The 16,434-nt window shown below is 46.0% G+C and overlaps 1 protein-coding gene across 1 annotated transcript in view; it reads right to left on the reverse strand.

The window, feature by feature from the left end:
• The window catches only part of CFDP1 (chromatin remodeling protein CFDP1), a 68,260-nt gene that overhangs the window by 48,737 nt on the left and 3,089 nt on the right, over window positions 1-16,434 (reverse strand). Inside the window, exon 4 of the mRNA XM_087740431.1 lies at window positions 16,267-16,385. Within this exon, the coding sequence (XP_087596557.1) occupies window positions 16,267-16,385 (119 nt within the window). The remainder of the gene's footprint in view (window positions 1-16,266; window positions 16,386-16,434) is intronic.

Raw genomic sequence — 16,434 nt, forward strand, 5'->3', positions numbered from 1 at the left:
AGCAAGGGTGGGCAGGCTCATCCCTGGTCCAGAGCATGTGCCAACGAGAGGCTGAAAGCCTCGTTGGTCAGAGGATCTGCCCTGGTTACAAGCCAGGATAATCGCTGCTTGCCTCCTACCCACCAACCTGACCCTGCAACTTCCACGTAGAAACCGGCTGACGGACATGGAGAAACCCAAGGACCTGCAAACCCAGCTGGGTTGCTGCTGGGGTGGCAGCAAGGAAAGCGCTGTGGAGTTACTTGTTAAGCCCGGAGGCATCAAGGCCCTGAAATCCCACTTGTACAGAACCAGTGCGCACACGTCCCTGTCCTGACAGTGAATCAGCATCTGAAGAAGTGGTTAGGGAAGGGAAACTGTTCTTCCTCCATCTCCCCAGACAGCAAATACAGTGGAAAAGGCATGTTCAGAAATAAGAATAAATTCTTGTGCTGAACACCTCCTGCTCGTCCTTGTTCTGCCAGTACAGGAGATTAACTCTGTTTCCCCCCCTGCATTGTCACATGCTTTTCAAACTGGTGGCAGTCATGCGGATAGGTAAAAATCCCATATTATGAATATTTAGAAGTGCTTGCTGATTAGATTGAAAAGGGGTGGGGTGGGAAAAGGGAAAAAGCAGTTCAGGAAGGAACAAAAGCCTTGCTACAGCATCATCACAATTTAGGACATCCCAAACACACCATCCAGTCACAGCCCTTGGCAACGGCGGTCATGTCATGCAGCAGTCGTATGCCAAAGGTTACTCTACGTCCATGAATTTCCTTCGACAGAATAAACTCAGTGTCTTCACGCAGCAATTGGCCAGAACTCTCCACAGAGCCCCCCCAGCCACAAGCACCAGGTTCAGATAAATACAATCACACAGCCTATTTATTTTTAAACACAGCATCCAAAGAGCCGGTTCCGTCCCCTGCCCAGCTGGGGAGCAGCACCGTTTCTCATGCACGCTACGGCACTAGCTCCCGGCATGGTCCCCCTCCTCCCGTCACCCCCTGCACTCTCGCACCAGCAGGGTCCACCCCCGGTGCGCAGGAAGCACGCGAGCCGCTGTGAGAAGCTTCAGGCAGACCCCAAGCACTCAAGAATTTCAGAGGCATAGCACAGTAACCACATACCCTGGGAAAAAAAAAAAAACAACAATCAACCAACCAACCTCTGCGGGGGCCTTGGCACAGCCACAGGACCTGCTCCTGGGTTAGATCCAACTGTTAAACCCTGCACGCTTCTGGGACTTGAAGAGTGTAGGACCAAGAGGAGGCAGGGGTTGGGGAAGGAAGCAGAGGTCACAGAAAGCACGCCTTGCCATTAACTCTGCTCGTTGCGCTAAGAGATGACAGCTCACTTCAACTCCCATGAACCTACAGGAATCCAGCAATTAAATACCTTACAGGATCTGGACATGCACAATGGGGAGCAGGTCTTCAAAGCCTGTGGCAGAGCTACGATCTCAACATAGGGCCCCGTGGTCTTAACCTCATGAGTACCTTCAGCCTTCTCCAACCCAGAGACAAAAACCGATTGATGTCCATCCCACCAGTCGAGGTAAAGGAAGGCATGAAGCTCAGATGCACATGAAAAATGGCTCCAGGGATTTGCCAACCTGCCATCTGACAAAATTAGCATGCCGTTGGTTGGACCGGCGCTACAAGTCACAGCTCTCGGAGCAGGAAGAGGGTCAATCCCAGAAAGGGCGAGAAAGGAGAAACCTCACCTGCTGAGGCCCCTCAACACAATGCACAGGGAGAGTCTGACACAGCCCTTCAATGACGGTCCATTCAGCAGCAAAAAAATTGCTTTGCTATCTATCCAGGGGCACGAGACAGGTTGCTACCAAGGGATTACTTAGGCTTTGATACTTGCTTCCTCCACCACCTCAGGGTACCAGCAGCAGTGGCTGGGCACAGGATATAACACTTTGTTCAGATTTTTTTTTGCCCCCTTTGGCCCGCCAGCAGCTGCTCTAGAGTATATTTTTGAAGTTGCCTGCTGTAGCAACAGAGCTGCAAAGCTGTGGGCAACCTGTTCCACCAGGACTGCACAGCTGGGGACAGAGGAATGTGTCAAACGTAATTAAAAGTGACCTTTCAAGGCGATTCCATCACAAGACCCAGTGATTGCCTCAAACTGAAACAAAAGCAGCTCTGAGGCAGGCTGCGGCTGGGCTGATGCCAGCAGCGACTCCTGCACCACCCCAACAAGAATGACAAAAGAAAGAATATTAAAGGGCTTTACAAGGTATTAATTCAGGTTATGCACGTTTCAACCTTTCCCAGATCCCAGGCCAGGAAGGAAAAAAATCCTCTGGTCTGTGTTATTATGAGAGACAATAACTCTCCATGTAGAAACCAAAACACTTCTTGTTCTTCATGGGGAGAAACGGGAGCCATTAATCCAGCTGGAAGAAATCACAGTCATTACTAAGGAAAATTACAAGACCTTTCACTTTTAAATACTTGATAAATAACTATTTGCCTGACTGTTTACTGGGATGCTATTCACACATTGTAATCCAGGAATAAACATGAAAATAAGTATATTGTCAGCAATAAAACAAGTAGCTAGTGTCTCGCCCACTTGCAGACCCTGTAATTCACATACAAAACCACTCACTCTCATCACTTCCCCGTAAAGATTTCATTATGCTGCTATGCTATTAAATTGCATAATAAGACTTCCAAAACACAGAACAGTTATTAATTTTTTGGACTGTTTTTTACAGTTGTGCAACTGTAAAACAGAAAGGGCTTCCGTATTTCAAAGTTATTAATGGAAAACATGCTAGAAACTAGATCACTAGATTGCCTCTAACACTTACAGGTGTCCTCCTTAGGACCCTTCATCTCTAAACCAAGCTCAAAGTGGTACCCAAGCATTTACGCATACCCATACCCACCCAGCCTGCTGTTTTGATGCCCAGCTGTGGGTACATTACTTCCAACTTCCACTGAAGAACTTGTCACCCTTCCCTTTACGCTTACTAACTGAACTGCCGCAACCTATGTGCATGGAAGAGGCCCCAGTTACATATGCTGGGCACCAAACCACATGAAGACAACCCACATGCTGTCATGGGCTGTCCCAGAAGTTGTTCCACAGAGCACTTATATACAGTACTGAACTGTAGCATCCTAATTTAAGAACAAGTGTTTGATCTGCTCCCAGCAGTCCCCTTAGCCACATAAGCAGCTAAAAGGAAGGAGGAATACAGGCTAAAATGAGCACCACATTCACACAGCTCCAGCTAATCTGCAAAAGGGGCTTAAAAAACAAATTTTCATGCTTCAGTTCAGTGGCAGAGCAAGTCTAATACACCAGCTTTTCTCCTGCATTCTAGTCTTTACACCAGGTGCAGAGTTACTAGGTGGGAAGAGGAGGGTCCCAATCCATCATGTCATCCCACTCCTGCTACCATGGCACAGCACAACAGCCACCTCCCAGGACTCACCCCAGTGTAGTGGCCAGGTGCCTCTACTGTAGCACAGCTGAATCCAGTCCTGTTTGCAAGAAACAGAACTAGCACAAGGGATGCCAAGGGTACACTGTGTCAGGGAAGTGCCCAGCTCAGCAGTGAGCAGCAAGGTGCCCTGCAAGCCCTTACAGAAGCACATCAGCAGAGCCACATCCTTGCAAGGAGGGGAAAAGGAGGCAGGGTCTCAGAGGCAGGATAGGGGAAGCTGGGAAAGACAAACAGCTGGATCAAGGCAGCTTGCGGGCATCTGTCCATAGTCTGCTGTGTAATAGCAACCTTATGCATCCCAAGTGCCAAAATCCCTCCAACTTACCCCCAGGTGGCTCAACACAACTGCATTCTCCTAATCAGAACACCTGATGCACATGAGGCTGAGAAAGCACACGTTGGTATTTAGACATAAGGAGACTTGGAGCTAAGAAAATAGTTAAGATCCCTAATCACAGCAGCACAAAGGTATCATCTGCCCTGACCTCCATGCTGAGAACGGGAGAGCAAGAGTGGAAGCTCTGGAAAACACCAGCTCTTTGCCACTTGTACTCAGGACACGCTGTCCTCACTTGGGAAACCTGCCCCAGTTTAGGCCTGACAATTATAAAACTTTCCACACAATCTTAATGTTGTTCGCTCTGGGGAATCACAGACCAAGGGGGTGGGAAATGAGGCTAATTATCCTTTTTCAATATTCCCCATCTGTGTCTAGCCTCATTAAGTAGTCCTCCAGCCTTCTGGAATGATCACTTGAGCAGCAAGCAATACTCATCTACAAGGGTTTGTAAAAAAACTAATCCCTTCTGAGCCAAGAGGAGTATTTTGTCTGAATATTTTTTGGTGGACTCCTGTGCTTGAGTTGCCATGTTCTAGGTGCCTTCCACAGATAGATGCACTGTACGAGAGGCAGGTGCTCCAGCCTGCAAGATCGTGAAGCTGCAGGAGCGCACATGTTCAGCACCTTCCAGGAGAGGATTAAGTCCTCGCACAACTGAACCTCCAGGCCATGTTTGCCTGCACACTGGGTATGTATTTATTTTATGCTGGATTACCTGGTGTGAAGCAAAAAGAGCTAAAATTAATAGGTCCCTACTACTCTTCTAATTTCAAAGTAAAACATTAGTTTTCTCCCTTTCAGAAAAAAACCCCAACATTCTCTAAACCTTCCTCTTCAAACCAGGTGGGAGAAGCTGTTCCCTGGGAAACTGAGCCTATTCCCTGAAGCAACACAGACAAGACCAGGCTGGAGTGACTGATAATTCTGTGGGCTGCCTATCTGCACAGAAGCTGCTGGCTGTTTTTTAAAAAGAAACAAATCTGACCAGAGCTATCCTGGAGTCAGGCAAGGGCCAAGCTGCCTGCCTGGTGCTGCTCCTCGCAGCAGGTGCGTGCTGCTATCCAAGCAGTCAGCCCAGGCTGCATCTCAAACCAATTCATCTGAAAACAAGCAGATATGAACGTATTTTAACATCACTAATGCATAAAAAGTGCTTTGACATCCACATCCTAACCTCATAAGCCTTGAAGGAAACAACTGATTTTCCATCATCTCCTGTATGACAAAGACCCTGTGACAGACAAAGAAAACATACGGACAGTGCTGCATGGATGCTGTCCAGGCTGTCAGGCCCCTTTTGGGCTTCTGCTTGCTGCTTCTGCAAGAGGCTCTCTAAATCCAAAGGGAAGTGGCACTCCAGCTACCAAGCTCCCACTGGGGCTTGTAATAGGTAGAGCACATGAAACACGGCTCTCTGGAGTAGCTGACCCACAGCCAGGGCACAAGGTTTCACCTCCCTGTTGACTGGAGCCTTACTTAAAACTGGGGTGGGTATCTCCAAGCATCGGGTCTCTGCTTGCTTCTTTGGATAACTGTTCCATTGGCCAGCCCAAAATCCCGACATGCAGTTTGCATTTCAGTCTTTGAGGCATCCCTTTGCTTTTATTTGTACATCCCCAAAGAATTAACTTTAAATTATTCAACACGCCTCTGATTTGAGCAATCCAGGTGAACAGATAGAGCTGCTGTACATGGGACTGTGACAGTCCTCTGACCCTGTTAACCACGACTTGCAAGTACACCGAAAGCAAGATAGATCCCCGCAACCCCACAACTCCTGCAAAGCAGTGCAGTGTTAGCATTACAGATCTCTTCTCTTGCTGAGGAAGGGAGTATCGTAGGTCTCAAGAGCCAGCAGTTCAAGATTCACTTACAGCTATGAACACTGGGCACAAAGGTTACACAGATCACAACAGGAGCCAACACACACCACAAAGCAGAAGCATCCCCATGGGGAAAAGGCCAGACTAAGTTTGACTCGGTTTGTAATGTGTTAATGAGATAGTAAGGCAGCGAGCAGCTTTGCCTTCCCTTCAGGCTAACACAGAAACCCTCCTGCTTCACAATCTCTTAGTTACCAAAAAAAAAAAAAAAAAAAATAAAATCCATCTCTCAAGCTGCACTTTCCGGCAGGGGAAACCCAGGCCCAAGGGCTGCAAAGCAGGCTCTGCCAGCATCTCGCCAGACATCAAAACATCAAAAGCCCCTTTCTGAGCCTGGAGCTGTCAGGAATGAGACAGCAGCTTGAAGGCAAGGGAAACATGGCAAGCAGCAAAATGCTGGGACTGGATCTGAGGCCCCTGCGATGAAGGCATGAACAGAGGGACAAAAGATCCTCTTGCTAATAGCAAAAGTGCCCCTGTGAGACCTGAATAGGTCACTAAGCACCTTCTGTTTCCAGATTGTTAAAAGTCAGGAAATTGTCTGAGAGCCAGGTACAGAAACAACGTCTCCTCCCTTACGTACTGGGGAAGGGTGGGATTTTTTCTTAAGTATTTCCACACTAACTACACACAACACGGGCAGAAAACACTTGGAAGAATCTGAAAATGGGAGAACGCAGTTGGTCATCCAGTTCCCAAAGCTGATGCAGCGTCCAGATACCACAGGTTTGAAAGCCCTAGAAATGCCCAAGTTAATCCGGAGGTCAAGCCATCATTTTGGAGATGCTTTGAGACTCCTCCCACCTTTGGAGATCCCAGCTGAGCCTTCTTTTTCATCACACTGATTACCAGCAAAAATGCACAAATGAAACTAGCACATGTCAATTAGTTCCTTAAAAGCATCAAGGCATATTAGAAGCATAAGATGACTTTCAGGTGGACATCTGCTCAGTCACTTTGGGATTTTCAAAAGCCTGGTAACATAAAGGAAGACAGGAGTTAGCATGGAAAAAAAAAACGCACTGGAAAAAGCTGGCACTACTGTGTAACGCTTTGCAAGTCGCAGCCCCTCTGTGCTTCAGTTTCCCCATCTAAGCAGAAGCCTCATCTGCACATCCACTAATGAAAATCCTGAATAGGAGCTGTTCGCTAGGCCATTCCCCTTCTCAAAGCACATTAAGCAGACCATAACGTGATTTACTTTAGAAGCAAGTGCTCTGGCTTAGAGTTCTGGCTAGGTTTGTCACACTGTTTATGAAGTTTTAATTTCTGCAGCTGCCTTTGAGAAAGGCAAATGCCTAGCGAGTGAACCAGCACACAACATAGCTCCTGCTCACACTTAACGACCTCACCTCTGGGCCACCGTCGTGCCAATCAGCGTTGTACAACGGTAGGATTCCCCAAGGAAATTCTGAAGCATCAGGGAATGGATGCACACAGAGGAAAGGTTATCAAAACATGCCCCCGAGACCCTTTCATTCTTAAGCATCTTTTGAAAGGTAACATATTTTCACTTACTGGCTTCCAAAAAAAAATAAAATCAATAGCTGTTTTTTAAATTGGAAAAAGCCAATATAAGCTGTGGATAACCGAGGCATGCTCTGACCTCTAAGAATAACAACAGCATAAGGACAGGAACAGGCTGCTGCCCTACACTCCATTATGCCAAGATCAGCATTTTGGTGCTTGTTTGTAGAAAAGCAACCTGTCACTTTTTAGACTGCCACCTCTAAACAGCGGTCACATTGATATTCCATGTAATTCTGGGTGGTTTGATTTGTCTTATGGTACCAAGGCATCATCCCCATGTTCCTACTGCTCAGATTAAATTTCTGGAAAAATCTTAAAAGCCAAGGTTTTTGCACTGCGCAAGCCTCATTGAGGAAGAGATATGTCACTGGAAAGTGGCTAGAATACATTTCTCTAGAATGCCTTAGCCAAGGAGGACTAAGGATAAAACCATATGAACATCTAGCATCACAGGTCACCAACACAAACAAAGTCCTCAGAGAGGCTGGACTTCGGAGTGGCTTTTCAAGAGGCTACTGAAATTAATTTGTCTTAGTTTTCCTAACACTTCCTTGCTACTGTAGTCAAAGCCATTGCAAAAAGCACACCAAAATACAATGAGTGGTTTCTTCTTCATTCAGCTCATTGCCTTCCATATCTAATCTGACAACACCCGTCTACCTCATCTGGTGGAAGCTATGCATCACTTGCTATCCACTGGGAAAAAAGGCAGGGCTTTCCAAATATAAGGCTTTGGGACACAGACTCTGGTAATGCTCACCTGCCTTCTCACTCACATGTATAAGCAATACAGCAAAGGCTTTTGCAAAAAAAAAAAAAAAAAAAAAACCACACCACATATGGAACGTGTCACACACATATCAGCCTTGATCTGACATGCACCACACTACCTACATCATCAGTAAGAGATGCACACCTGAACTACTGATCTTTCTTCTGATTTTAAAAGCAACTGTCCTTCACTCGGCATTGTGCAAAATGCCATGAGCACATGAACAAATGACCAAGATTCACACCCAGCAAGAAGTGTGAGCGTGCTGCCAACCCCTTGCTATTATTCATCTGCCGAGTTTCCTGAAAAGCATCATGCGGTAAGGAGAGAGTTAATGGTACTACATGTTCTCTCAGTGCTAATTAGCCTAACACATCTGACTGAGCCATGCTGAGACCACAGAGCAAGAACACAGATGGACAATTACACATTTTTAAAATTGCTCTCTGTGCCAGCTCTAGATCTTGAGACTTGTGGGAGTAAATTCCCTGCTCTTTTTTCCCCTTCCCCTTGAAATACATTAACTCTATCGGCCTCAGCGTTCTCCCCACTCCTGCTCAATGCTTGCCAGGAAGAAGCAGAAGCAGCAGCTATTGCTCAGACAGCTACCGTAACTGTCTTCACAGCAAAGCAATAAAATAGGTGGTAGTCTCTCAAACTCCTTGGCTTACACCCCCTTTGTTTCCTAACTTTGTCACATTTGGTTGGTCTCAGTTGTCATGTAAGGAGCAGAGAGGACATCACAGCCACTGAGAAGGAAATCAGAGGCTGGACAAGGACTTTGGAAAGCTCGGGCTTTTCTCAGATGTCTGATCTGCTTCTCCTGCAGCCACTTCCACCTGCCCTCTCCTGAAAAGGGTCGGGATCAAGGGGCTGAAGCTCTGGAAGAGGACTGCAGATCTGGTGTTAGAAACAGTGAGCAGTCTAGCACACAGGTGCCATTCCTCTATCCAACAAGCACACAGATGAGCCAAGATTAAAAAAAAGAAAAACAGTATTTCAGTAATGAGAGGCACCATCAAGAAATCCCCAAGAAGCAGCACTATACAACTGCAGAGAACTGAATTATAACCTCAGCTCTGCTGCGCACAGCTCAGCACTTCTCCTTGCCACAAGGGAATAAATCAGTCCTCAACCCACGCTGCACTGCTCTCCTGAGTAGCTCACCAAGATGAGGAGTCCAGCAGCCCAGCTAACACCACAGACTGGGCTCGGACCTCACCACCCCACTCAACCAGGCCTAAGTTAAAGGCTATGTTGACCTTGAGGACTCCGTGGGACACCAAAAAAACCACTTTGGACACGGCCTGTGGCCCTGTCCGCACAAATCCCACTGTCAATGGCATTCTTGTGCAAAGGAGATCCGCGCTATTGGCGGAGAAAGGGCTTTTATTAGTACAGCCAAGCCTCCTGACAAGAACCTGCCCTCAGACACCTCACTTCACCTTTGCTTCTCCTGCTCAAAAAGTCATGAATTTCACCACCAAAACTCACTGATCCAACTTAAGGTCCAACTTAAGAATGACCTCCTCTGAATAATCTTTTTTTCTTGAATCCTTAAGGTAGGCTGAAAACCCGTGAAGCAGCAACACGGAATGAGTAATGAGGTTTTTTTTCCAGGCACATCCTAGATGATAACCATTTACAAACATTAATAGATGAAAGTCAGGTTCTCTTTCACCCCACACTTCCACTGTGGCACATGAAATATCAACCTCGGCCAGTATAAACCCCAGTAATTACTACAATGATTTAAAGTTTATAACTATTTGGTTATTAATGAGATGATACTTTATGTACCTCTTTAAAGCTTTGTATTTTGCTTTTAAAATGCAACAGCTGCACCGTGAACCATCATCTTCCCTAATCTAGAATACAAGCTGCCTCTCAACTCTGCTCAGCACACACAGCCAGCACAACTTGTTTCCTCACAGCACGGTGGACACACAAATAAAAGCAGTCATATTGCGGTAGACCAGAGGCTATTCTAAGTCACAAATCCAGTCTCCTACAAGAGTCAATGGCAGGGACCCCTTATTCAGAGATGGAGTTCATGTCTCACATATAACAGCCCAGACAAATTTTCCTGACATGAGTTTGCCCAGCTCCTTCTACAAAACTATGTGAACTTTTAAGTATTCATTATATCCGGCAGCAAGTCGCATACTCAGCATGACGCTGCTTATTGTCCAGTACATTTGGCACTGGCCCTTCCTAGTTTGATCTGGTACATGCAACGCACGAGTGAAGCTTGGATCCCTGGGGATCCTGAGCCACGAGATCCAGGAGCCCCGGTGAATCAGTGGATGTCATCAACTCCAGCATGCCTCACTTTTCATATTCCCAAATGGGGAATAACAACATTTCTTTAAAAAGTGCTTTGAGATGCATGGACAGAAAGTTCTGTAAGAAAGCTAAGGATTTTCCCTCTTACATCTGTAAAGCCTTCAAGGACTTCGAACACATCAGAGAGCTTTCTGCTCCTTTCTATATACCTCTGGACTAAATGCCTTATTAAAATCCACCTAAAAGCAATCTGAAAAAGCAAACAATATCCATGGAATTGGGTCATCATCTGTCCCTTGGAGCAAGAAAAAAAGACCACCGTAAGTCAGATGATTTTCACGGCTGGGAATTTAAGCTGAGAGCTCTCCCAGTGAGAGCACTGCAAAGGCCTTGCTGCCCCACCAAACACGGGCATTCCAGCACTGAGTTTCAAAGCAACAGTAAGCTTTAATCAGGCAAACACTGAAGAACACTTTCAGAAGCAGCCTGAATTACTCAGGAAACAGGCACTTCAGAAGCAGATAAAGATTACCAAGCTCAACCTGAAAAGATGACCTTCAGTCAAACTCAGCAAAATCTCACCCATCTGCTCAGCCTTCAAATATGAAAGTAACCAAAGAGTTCACTGGCCAAACATTTACCTGTTAGGCAAGGTCCCACAGTAAACCCGCAGCTGCTTGGCTGTAAATGCTTCAGGTTCAGGGCTCTGTGGTCTGGCAATTTCTGACATAGCAGTAAGAATGATGCCTTCAGCACTTATCAGCTGCTCAGCAGGAGAAAGACACGCAGCGTGCAAGAAAGTACCAGCTGGATCTTTGCACTCGCTTATCCCAGCATCTAGGCAGCAGAAGAGAGCTCACACTGCAGACATGGAGAGGAGATCTCGAAACCTCTTTTGAAACATTTCAACATGGATCCAGGCCCAGCATGCGGCCTCAAGCTGCATACGGCCGCCTCAAGCTGCGCCAGGGGAAGTTTAGGTTGGATATTAGGAAATAGTTCTTCACCGAAAGGGTAGTCAGGCATTGGAACAGGCTGCCCAGGGAAGTGGTTGAGTCTCCATCCCTGGAGGTATTTAAAAGACAGGTAGATGTGGTGCTTAGGGACATGGTTTAGTGATGGACTTGGCAGTGCTAGGTTAACGGTTGGACTCAATGATTTTAAAGGTCTTTTCCAACCTTAATGATTCTATGCTGCCAGTGGCCATGCAGCCTGCATGACAATTCTGGCCCCAGATGTGGCAAGAAGCCAAGAATTACTCGCATCACAGGAACACCTGCCAGACATAGAATCATAGAACCGTCAAGGTTGGAAAAGACCCTTAAGATCGAGTCCAACCATTAACCTATCACTGCCAAGTCCATCTATACCATGTCCTCGAGCACCACATCTATCCATTCTTTAAATACCTCCAGGGATGGAGACTCAACCACTTCCCTGGGCAGCCTGTTCCAATGCTTGACCACCCTTTCAGTGAACAAGTTTTTCCTAATGTCTAACCTAACCTAAACATGTTAGAGTGCTGAAAGAAACAGGTTCAGAGCATGCAAGCACAGCGAAGACACTCAAGAAAAAGGCTCAAGGGTTAACGCAAATTCTAACCCACAAGTCCTCCAGGGGTCAGGAGCAATTGCCTCCACGAAGTTAGCTATTTGCCACCAAGCCTCCGAGAAGTTAGCTATTTGCTACCTACCAGTGGTGAGGACTGGGCAGGAAGGGACCACAGTGCAGAGGTCTGAGGCCATCGCCCAGCCTGCTGGGAGTCGTTCTGGAGCCCCAAAACTGGCACTCCTGGAGAAGACAGCCTTGTGGGAAAGTAAAGGGAACCGTGACAGGAATGCCTTGCCAGATTTCAGGAAAAGAGCAGGGCTCTCCTCAGTGACAGATGGAGAGTGGAGCCCTGCTACAGCCTTGCTTTGGCTTGGCTGCTTTGTTCACGCACACGGGGAAGTGGCCAAGGGTCACGGAAGCAGCACAAGCCACAGTTTTGCCAGCACAACACAACACTATCAGTACAGCACAGCAACTCTGCGATACCAGGAAAGCATCCCCACCAGAAGAATAACCTGAGTGCATAAAGCTCTGGATTTAAGCCACACGAACAAAGCACATATGCACAGGAATACGAAGCTTCTAGTTTTGAGTCCTTTACTTGGAATTTGTGATGTATGAGCAAAGCAGGGTGTCGAACACAGGCCTCCTATTCTTGAATTAGCACCCAAGCCGGACACCATTACTCCTCTCAACTTCATTTTGCCTCCCACAGGCCAAATGAAGGTACACAGAAGATGTTTGAAACTAGAACCTACTCCTGCTAGCATTCAATGACCCGACTTCGCTCTTCCCTCACACGCTGTTACGCTGACTGCGATTGACAACACGGGGCTGGGCCAGCTCCATGTACGTGAGCTGCATTCTGCTGCACTCCCAGATGGACACAAAGTTGACTTTCATGGAAGGAGCACAGAAGAACCATTTTTGATACACTGAGCACAGCAGCAGCTTAAAGAAAGCCAAGGGTCAAAGTAGTCTGGACTGCCAAAGAGAAAACAAGCCTCATCATACAGCAACTACATTTTGCAACAGATAAACCCTGGCACCAGGGATGCAATTCCCTATTAATGCAACCGCACGTCCTGCATCGTGAGGCAAGTTCATAAACCAGAAGCTTCAAAGGGGCTTCAATCTCCTCTGCCAGTGAGAAATGACTTGAACTTCCATTTTGATGCTGAACTGTCTTTGCAAATTGCTCCCACTGCCCACAGTTACAGCCCTTTGGGTGACAGTCACCTGCTGCTCCTAATCTATTTAACACCAGGGAGGAAGGAAGAGCAGACAGAACAGCCACAACTGGAAAACACAGAAATCAGTTAAAGATTGTTTCTAGTTCCAGGATTCAACAGCTTTGGTTTTACAAGGTAATACTAAATCATGTATTTTATAAAATTAAAAGCCACCAAATTTAATTCTTTATTTGGTAATCTGTAATACCCTGAACCTAAAGTTCAGCATTAGCAACTGATACAAGCACAGACTAATCAAAATGGACATTAAGTGCAACAATAACCTATAGGGGAGTTGCCAGCTTAAAGAGGAAGGTCTTTCACTATTCTATTACAGCCCTGTAGCTATAGCTGCAGATTTCTGTCAAGAGACTTCTGCTACTCCAACCATGCAAGAGAGATTATACTGTCTTGTTACAGGAGAAAATAAATTGTTCTGCAACATGAGATCAGGGCTAAATGATCTTCTGTTAAGAGTTTCAGTGAGCAGACTGTAGAAATTTGTGCCCTGAATCTATCAGTGCTTAAATACTGATCTACATTCTTCTCAAGCTTTCAAAAGAACAACACTCAGAAGTAGCCTCGAACCATTTAGAAAGGAAAGCAACAGAGACAGCTCTCTCATTTCAGTTCTTTCAGTCTAGAAATGCACACACACAACTACCGTGTGTTGGCCTTTGTAACCAACAATTCGCCAGCTGCTTCCCCAGGCAAGGAAGTCAGCATTTGGTATTCAGAGCATTTGCAGACCTTAGGGTCGTGCAAAGACAACCTCCGGCTTTCTAAAGAAAAAGCAGCCCTCTGGCCCTCACCTACCACCGTTACAGGAAAGTACCAGTAGCTGTAAGCGGTGATAACTCCTTATATCCTACCCACAGCTAACAGCGTGGTTAACATTTAGAGATCCAAGATGTAGCAAACAACACAAAAGCTTCAGCTTTGACTATCACATAAATCAAGGGGGCAAAAAACATTGAAGGATTTTGCTGTTATCAAAGAGCTAAAGAAAGCAGCATGTTATAACTCTGGCACGAGCAGAAAACAGTCCTCCAGACCTCGCTGCAAACTTTCTGTTGCTGGCTCTGTAACCTGTTGATACAACAGCTGCTGTAAATGAAAAACACTAGCCTTAGTGGTTTGCAGGATTACAGTCTCACTGTCATCCAGGCTCCAGCTTTTGCCTATTTCATTAAAAATTAGTAGAAACTTGTATTAATTCTTTTGCAGTTCCCCAAGGGAAACAATCAGTACTGAGCAGTACAAAGGACACTAGAAAAACAACTCGTGCAGAAAAATATGCCTTTATCTAACTTGGAAACTTTACTTGCTATAGCTATTAAAATAACTACAGATAAGATACTGATGTCAAAAGCACAAACTCAGCATCTTAGGAGCCCTGAACAAATTCTGTTCACATAAGACAAGCCACTTTTTGAAGGACAGAGAGTTTCCCCAACCCCTCCAACTAATATTACCAACAAAAGCAAGAGCAGCACTGGTAAAGCTAATCTGTAACCACCACGCAAAATCTAGAATGCCAGAATCAGACCAACACCTTTGTAATTCTATGCTTAAATCATAATTATCTGGGGCTTCTTTTCATAGAGACACGTAAACAAAAAGCTTCAAGGCAGACGTTTTTACTAGCTCCCTACTTTAACGAGTCTTAACTAACAAAAAAATCGCACACAAAAAAAATTCCTTTCCACAAGTGGAAGACTCATGTTCTGAAGTATGCCTACAAGGCAAGCTTCCCTGTAAATCAACCCCCTCCTTTAAGTGATACACTTCTATGCTCATGTTAGGACATGACACTCACAACACACAGGTGGACGCGTCCAGACTCCAAATAAGATTGCACGTCGATTTCATGCAACCCCAAAGCACCAGGAACGCAGTGCTGCCGTATGCCATCTGATGACACGTCAGAGCCCAACACGGCTTTTGTATGACAGCCCTAAGATCCTATAGCTTCATCCATTCTCATCTGGTAGGACATTGCATCTGAACCAGAAAAAAAACCAACAACAGGAAAATTGGGGACAAACAGGCTGGCGGCTGAGGACAGGAGTGTGCATCAAATGACAAAATTTCTGTCTGTAATTCTGCTACAGATTTTTATCTGTCCACAGGCAAACCTTAGTCTTTCCTTTGTGGAAAGGGTATGACAGATACTCTCTCTCAGAAAAGCTGCAGTGGTACAGTTCTTTGCTGTTTCATCAGTGAATGAAGGGTATTCCTACAGCCTGGATTGTGCAGGGAAATAGGGAAGTCACTACTATGACTCATGGTGCTCTCAGATTTTTCAAACAGCTCAGCAGCAGTGCTGACATGAAAAGCAAGAGCAGCGGAAGCCCCTGCTCTCTGCTTCCTCCTCCAGATTTAGGCAGTGTGGGTGTTATTGTTGGGAACTGCTGCCCTCTGCTGTCACACAAAATAGAGGTGAAATTCTAATCTGACAAAAGCAGGTATGAAAAAAAAAAAAACACACCATGGTAATGATCACAAGGTCACAGTGCATTCAGATTTCAAGTGGGTTCACCCAGGCCCCTCAGTTCTGGTCTTATGCATTTATAAAACACCTGCCCCTTTTTGCAGCGCATCCCGAGAGGCATCTTGCAAGCCAAACCCTGCCTAAAGAATGATTTTACCTAGCCCATCACCTGTGTTGCAGCAGTTTCAAAGGTAAAAGCACCCCGCTATCAGTCCATTCAGCAAAACACCTCTTACTGTCTGTAGATCTTTGTTGTAGTAGATTGTGCACATCACCAGGGAAAGGGCCAGCAAATATACAGCCCCCAGCACAGGGCTTGGACTAGACTGGAGGAATTAAATGCATTACTGTCATCCTTGAGGGGCCATAAACAGTTCTCTCTGTCTCAACCTTCACAGTGGCAGTGCCACCGGGAAGCTCTGCCAACCATTTTAACACTGTCCAGATGGGGAAGCCTAAGTGAATTTACAGGCATATTTTGAAGTCGAGCAAAGACTGAGGTCTGCATATAAGGACACTCCGCAGCCCTCAGGCAGAAAAACCTTGGCCTCATTTTCCTTGAGGTCTGATATCATGCCTCACCTGAGGATGATTAAAAAAAGCATAAAGGAAAAAGGAGAAGATACACTGTGCTTCACAGCACATCACCAGCCTGCCAGCAGAAGAGCAGCACCCAGTTTGCTCCGAGCCCGCAGTAGACACGTCACATCTGCCAGCTTACCTGACTTCCTCACCAGCGAAATCAAACACTTTGGTGATTGTCACTTTTCCTGAATCTTTTGGCTTCTCAGACTCTTTTGGTTTCTCCTGAAGCTTCTTCCCACTCTTCTCTTCTTCAGCCTGTGAAACATAGGCAGGAGAAAACAAAACAATGCATTTGTGGAGCCAA

The sequence above is a fragment of the Nipponia nippon genome, unplaced genomic scaffold (assembly GCF_047370975.1).
Source record: "Nipponia nippon isolate SJK-2023a ecotype South Korea unplaced genomic scaffold, ASM4737097v1 scaffold_7, whole genome shotgun sequence".
In the NCBI taxonomy this organism is placed as follows: domain Eukaryota; kingdom Metazoa; phylum Chordata; class Aves; order Pelecaniformes; family Threskiornithidae; genus Nipponia; species Nipponia nippon.